We start from the raw sequence: 6,986 nt of genomic DNA, 5'->3' as shown, positions 1-6,986 counted from the left end.
AGCAAAAGGAACCTGAAGCCTCTGGAACGCAGTGGGAACTTGCGCTGCGCTCCGAAGTTTTCAGGCAGCTATCCCTGAAGCCTGGAAAGCTAGAGGGGTCGGTGCGCACCAACCCCTCTCACTCTCCCAGCTTCAGCGAAAGCAACGCGAAGCCTCCAGAGCGCGGAGGGAGTTCTCCCTCTGCGCTTCAGAGGCTTCACGTTGCTATTGCTGAAGCCAAGGAGCCTGCATTCGCTCCATAGGACAAACAAATATTTCCCCTTCATTTTTGGAGGGGGAAAAGTGCGTCCTATAGAGTGAAAAATACAGTATTTTTAATTTTGCTTGTACAAAATAGGGCTGGGTGGTGTTAGGTTTTCAACATCACGAATTACCACCAGCCAAGCGCTGTGATCTGACGATACACCGCGATGTTGAAACAAGCCACGTTGGTCCGAGGTGTGGGGTAAAACTGCTGCAGCACTCACCGCAGGAGCTGAGGCGCTTTCACCCCAGTGCCTCACGGCAGGGACAATGCAACTTGTTTGCAAATGCTCAGCGAGCCCAATGTCTGTTGAGGGGCAGGCAGCCACATGCCCCTGAACAGAGAAGTTTAAGGGAGGCACCCCACCCCCACGTCTGGCTTAGGTGAGGTGGGGGCTCTGTTACACTTGAGGAAGCCCTGCGAGCTACCTCTTTCTCCCAGGAGGTAGAGGCAACCTGCTCACCCCCCCAAGTGTAATAGAGCCCCCAACCCCACCTCCGGCTTGCTACACTTCGCTGCTGAGGGGTAGGCAGCCATGCACCCCACAACCTGAAAGGAGCCATCTGCCTGTGCAGGCAGCTAAGGGAGGAACATATGTAGCTTGCTCCTCTGTCAGCAGTATGAGGGCCAGAGCGCAATGGCTGCTTCACCCAGTGGTGACTGAGCTGCTAGAGCCTTTGCTTGCTGCTGCATTGCTGCTTTAGAATAACACTCTTAACAGTTATGGATGAATCCTTGGGGTGAAGATCACAGGTATCTAATGTCATGGGTGCAGACAGGGCATGACTTCCCTTTCCTGTCTTCCTCACTGTAACTCTCTATGCCATCCTAATCTGCTTCTAAGTCCTCCAAGCCCATAAAGCAGATTTTAGGGACACACTGGGGGATGCGGTGGGTAGGGAAAGTTCCATTTATGGGAGTACAACTCACTGTTTTTCCCCTGAATTATCACCAACAGGAACAAACTTCTTGTTAAACCTTTTCATGTAACCTTAAAAAAACAAGCAGCAATGAATAACCCATAAATGAGAACATAAATAAAAAGTACTTTCAAAGCTACATAAACACTTGTCTTTTTTTATTGAAATAGAACAAATTTTCCGTGATTAACCATTTACATTAAAATTTGACGATCAAAAACCAAAAAGAGAAATTGCACTAATATATCCCGTAGTCATAGATCATTTTACTTAGGTTTTATTGTTGGTAAAAACACATAATTAGATACCTATAGCAATTCAGGCTTTTCTTAGAAGATAAACCTGACATTTGTAACAAAAAGACAACGAATACGTACGTCTTCTGATAACTTTCAGCAGATTATAATTTAATAGGAATTAAAATGACATTAGTATAAGAAACAATTGCACTTTAAAACATTTGAAAAATTAAAAAAGTACACAAAACAAAACCCCACAATTGTACATTTGTTCATAATTTTATACACCACTATATGAACAACAGAGGTTAAGCATCTGTAACCTCAGAAATAATATTTTGTTCCCAAACGTTAGTGATGCCCAACTCCTGTTGAAATCAATACAACATAGTTTTCATAACTGGCTTAAGCCCTATTAATTTCAACAGAACTTGGATATGATTAACTTCCTATAGCTTAAGTCTTTTGTATATAAGTTACTCCACCGCCACCAAAAGTTGAGACCATATTCTACATAGTGGTCAGATCAGGTTTTTTTAAGTGTTTTGAATAAATGTCATGTTTGTTCAGTAGAAAGGCTGTGACAGAGCTTAAGCAAAGTAACACTTCATTGGTATTTAGTGCAAAATTTTCAAGTTGACTTTTACATGAAATGAAAATGTTGAAAATATAAGCTTCTAAAAAGGTTTCCAAACCAATATTGTACATACCCCCAACTCTGATCCAGATACTGATTCATGAATGGAAATGGGTTTCCCCTTCCTATAAATGCAACAGTGCTGCTTTGGACACCCCCCTCCCCCATCTAATGACTGGGGAAATATCTGCAGGGGAAGCACACCTTGCAGTGTAACCAATACGTCAACTGATACCCTGATCATGTGTAAAGTAGAGTGAAGGGAAAGTGGGTTCCTCCCAACTTAAGTCCAGGTGTCCCTTACTGCCTACAGTATGCTCAGGGCTATCAATGCTGATGGTATTCCTGTTGAACAGGGGATACACAGCCTTCTGGTTTCCTTGGTTCTCTGGATCAGAGCCTCTGAATACTATTTTCGTACACTAGACCCCCTTCATGCTTGAAAACACTTTGCTTCTGAAGCTTTTGAACTATTTACTCACTATACGCTCTATGCTAACAGTGTGTCTAGAATTATTTGGTAGGTCTTTCCCCCCCTTTTATCATGCAAGTAGCACCTCTCCCCCTAAAACTATTATTCATCCCACCCAACTCTCCAGTTTTCAACCCCCACATTCCCCTTTCCTGCTCTCCTGTTCCCAAAAATTCTTGGAAATGGATTTGAGGAAACAAAGTTGTAATTGCAGTTTATGCAATTCCCGGTTTAAGCACCACTAGATTAAGCGTGCTTTAAAAAACATTTTCTACCACCAGCAAGAGGCTTCTGCACCAATCAAGGCCGGCCTGTACTTTCTTTGTATACAGGCCGTACTATGTGCTACTTATCCCAACATTCAGCAGGAGCTCTTCCTGGTGTCAGCAGCTTACCTCTGTCTAAAATAAACGAGGGTCACCAGTAAGTTTTGCATGAAATGGACACCCACAAACAGACTTTTCCCTTCATGTCCCTGCTGGCCAGAAGGAGCCCCATCTGTGCTTGTATTATGTAGGTATATGGGTTTGTGCCATGGGTTAAACATAAAGCCTCAACATACCTGTTATATTGGTTGAAATCTTTGCCGCTTAAGTGGAAGCATATGAGCTGTTTTCAATTCTTCAAGTAACTGGCTCTTTTATGAACTTGATTCCCACGAAATCCTAAAGGCTGCTTTTGCTTTAAACATTTGTAATAATCCTGAAATTGATGGGTTATTTAGGAACGCTTATGGTTTGAATTTAAATATGAAACCAAAAACAACACTGATAGCCCAATAACCACATGGACATCGCTTCGTGTAGCAGCTACATAACTGCCAAGACCCCTTTGTGCTTGCAATTTTACAGAAACACAACTGACCTTTTGTTTCCTCTGTAGGATGCCTATTCATTAACAGCATCTGCTGCCTTAAAAATGTACTCTGGAGCAGAACTGCAGTTCTCAAAATGTTCCTTGGATTAATTATTGAGTTCTTCCATTATTCTGGCAAAACAAATGTGGTACTATGAGGGATCCTGTTGAATTAGCCATTAGTTAATCAAAATGCACCTTTGCCTCTTATAAACAAAAGGGGCTTAAAAAATATAACTAGTTTTAGGTGGAATAGTTAGAAGACCCCATTTGCTGTAGAATCCACAAACCAGGCAAACTGAAGTTCTGTTTAAACCAGTTCGTATCTACTGGAACAATCTGAATTCCATACCTTGTAGACCTATTTGGTGATCCTTGAATTTGAAGCAATTTTAAAAGTAACCATAAAAACACATCACTGTTTCCTCCACATTTTAGAGATAAAAAGATTTAAAGGGGAATAAGACTTACATGCAAATAAATTACACTTATCCCTGCAATGTTCTTTAGCCAGATTTACAATCTGAAGTCTGTTCTACGACTTCCTGTACCGAGTATCTAACAGTAACGACATATTTTTAAAACATGCTGTTAACAAAAGTGCTGAAGTCATGTTCTGCCAGCGTAACATGCAGATATGCCGGCACAGATGTTGAAAATCAAAGTGCTAATTAAGTACAGAAAACAATTATTTTCCTGAGAATATGCAATCTAAGGTCCATAAGAATGAAGTCCAAACAGTCTAGTTCCTGCAGTTCAAAAATCCCCCATTTTCACAAAGCTGGAATCATGTCTCCTTTTGTTAATATTTTGGGTTCCTAATATTCAACCAGTTAGGCATAGGGATAGTTACAGTACATGGCTAAGTGGGTTTTTGTATAATATTTAAATTATGTATAATTTGAAAGATTAGTGTTTGTGGTCGTCCTGCCTTCACATGTGCTTTTAATCCTATTTTTATCTGTGCCGTGCGACCAATCACTGAAAGATGGAGGTGTATAGGTTATTACCATATATTACCAGTATAGCTTACTTCTGCACACAACGGCAGTGAAAATATTGTAATGGATTTTGCCTGAGAGCTTCTGCATGGTTTGGAGAATCATTGCAGGAAAATGCATATTTGATGCCACCCTGTTTCAGCATGTTAATTATTTATATATATTTCCAGTTAGAAGCAGCTGATAAAGGCAATTTTTGTCACAATTAAGCTTTTTAAAACAAAATACTGAATTTGTGAAAATATCTTGATGGGTTCTCATTACAGGAGAGCTAACTCCATTAATAGCTCCAAACTGAGAGACTCTACTATATTGCAAACTCTATGGTAGGACTGGGCGCATTGGTGCTTTCATCAGTCACAAGTTAAACTTAATTATTTTAAATTCATCCATAAATTATTTGCAACATTAAGAAAAGGTAATCATAGTATACTCTCCTTACTACTACTAAGGCAGGTTTTCCAGAATCCTGTAGAGATTTATAAATTTATCAGTAAATGGTATTACTTTCTCCATTCAAAAGTGGAAACAACATGTGCATTACATTCATTTTAGCAGCTTAAGTGGCTGGAATATCTGCTTTGCAGCAACAAATTAAAAAAACACAAATGGAAATCCATACCATCAGAGCCAAAATTCAGAAACATTTCGGCACCGATCCTTAAAGTGATATGAACCCCTAACACATAACATCCATATGCTTTCAAGAGAGATGAAACTTGAGCTTTGTGCCTAAACCTCTATTCTATAGTCCCTAGATTTTCGATGCAAAAGATTCTAAAATGTAGGTGAAATCTGCAGTGAGCCAGGAAAAATGGGTAAAACTGTTAAAAATGTTCTTCATCCTTCAGGATATGCACTTATGTTTGTCCCAGTTGGTTCTGTCATGTGAAAATACAAATAAAGAGGAGAGAGCAATTAATAAACAACAGAAAGAGAGCAAAACCAGTATCGTTTACTTAATGATTTGGGGACAGTCACTCCAGGCCTTTGCTTTCCTCTTGGCTAAGGCCAGCCAGGCAGGTTCTGTCGACACCGGATTCGCTTCTGGCGTGGAGAATCTCTTGGTGACTTCTTTAGTCAAGGGTGACGGCGGAAGAGAATCTGAGATCTCCACTGTTAATGAAGAAAAAGAAAAAAGATCCATCACTGCAAAGTAAAATGGCAGAAACCTACCAGAAACATTGTAATGTGCATGTTCAGTGTGGCAGGAGAGCCATTTTAACAGGCAGGCAAGAAAGTTGGAGAGAGCAAGATTTCACAGCAAAATTCAAAGGCCTGCCCAAGATTGAATTGGAAAAAGGGAGATATACTTGAAGTGCATTCTTATTCCTTTTTTTAATAATTCATAACAGCCAGAGTTATAGGTGTTTCTGAGGAATAACCACCCCCTCCTCCATGGTGCCCTAGCTATGTAGGTTTCTTCCATTTTATACTGTATTTTATCAAATGTTCAGTGTTATCACAGGCGAAGGTAAACTGAGCCTGCCTCAATCTAGACTTTGTCTTAATTGTTGGTTAGTAAGTTCTGACTCTAAGTGAAAACCAAGTCCTTACTCTGGAAAAGGAAGGACTTTTGTGGCAGTTGAGAAGAAGTTCTATGTCTGTTGAGTCCTGTTTCAGGCTTCTCTTAAACTTTAGGAGGAGTTGTGTAAGAAAATAAAAGTTAATTGTTCACATCTTCCTCGACTCAAGTGTAACATTAAGTCAAAGCAGAATCCAACAATTTCAGCTTTTGGAACAATACCCGATGATCAAGCAGCCCTGCATTCAGAGCACATGCACCCACACATATATACACTAACTACAAAAATTGGTGCGTACCAGGGGATCAAGAGTTCCTTAAAGCAGTAGATTGCTACAAAAGCCTAAAATCGGGGGAAATAATTTTGAAGCATTTCTCCATCACCTGTTCTCTGCATGGCCACAACAATGCACAAGTTTTAATTCATCTGAAGCTGCAGAAGCATTCATCATTGGAAGCTGAATTTATAGCTGTGGACAGCATAAAGGGATTCGAACCATTCACCCTACTTTCTCATCTAAGTTTGTTGGGCATGAATTCTTTCAAAAAACATTACACTCCTAAGGAGAGGACTGCCTACCTTTCTGACATGCTATACTAATGAAAAGTTTCCTACTGATATTTGTTAATGGTTATTTTAGGGCTGGTATACTAAGTCAGTGTTAGAAACAAAATTAGTTAATTGGAGTTGAACTTATTCTCCTGGTTCAGACATGACAAATCACAGGAGGACTTTTTTTAATCGGGCAGGGACTTTGCGGGAAGGGGGAGTTGTGTATCTATCCAGGATGGAGAGATATATTCATGATTAAATCATGCTTAAGACAAACTGGCAAATGTGACTTACGTTTTGTTTTTTGTCTAATGTTCCCCCTGAAGGTGGGGAGTGAACCATGGGAAATGGAGACTTCATGTTACATGCCGTATATGATCAACTGTATCATTAGGAAGCAAGAATTGGGGTGGGGGGTGGGGATATTGTAGAAGTGTTTTTAAATGCTTTGGAAAATTGTTCACTGTACACTGGGACATCTCTTGAGATTGTGTAACCAAATCTTGCATGTTGTTTCTGGAGATCAGGGAGCAGGTTTTC

The 6,986-nt window shown here is 40.2% G+C and overlaps 1 protein-coding gene across 3 annotated transcripts in view; it reads right to left on the bottom strand.

Annotated features, from left to right (window-relative positions):
- Positions 1-1,289: 1,289 nt before the first annotated feature.
- Positions 1,290-6,986, bottom strand: part of CRACD (capping protein inhibiting regulator of actin dynamics) — a 112,818-nt gene continuing 107,121 nt past the window's right edge. For all 3 annotated transcript variants that reach the window (XM_079989981.1, XM_079989982.1, XM_079989980.1), the window contains one exon: positions 1,290-5,484. In XM_079989981.1, coding sequence (XP_079846107.1) covers positions 5,324-5,484 — 161 coding nt within the window. In that variant the 3' untranslated portion in view covers positions 1,290-5,323. The remainder of the gene's footprint in view (positions 5,485-6,986) is intronic.

This window comes from Podarcis cretensis (assembly GCF_951804945.1).
Source record: "Podarcis cretensis genome assembly, chromosome: 9".
NCBI classification, from domain to species: domain Eukaryota; kingdom Metazoa; phylum Chordata; class Lepidosauria; order Squamata; family Lacertidae; genus Podarcis; species Podarcis cretensis.
This window is presented reverse-complemented; position numbering and strand designations above follow the sequence as displayed.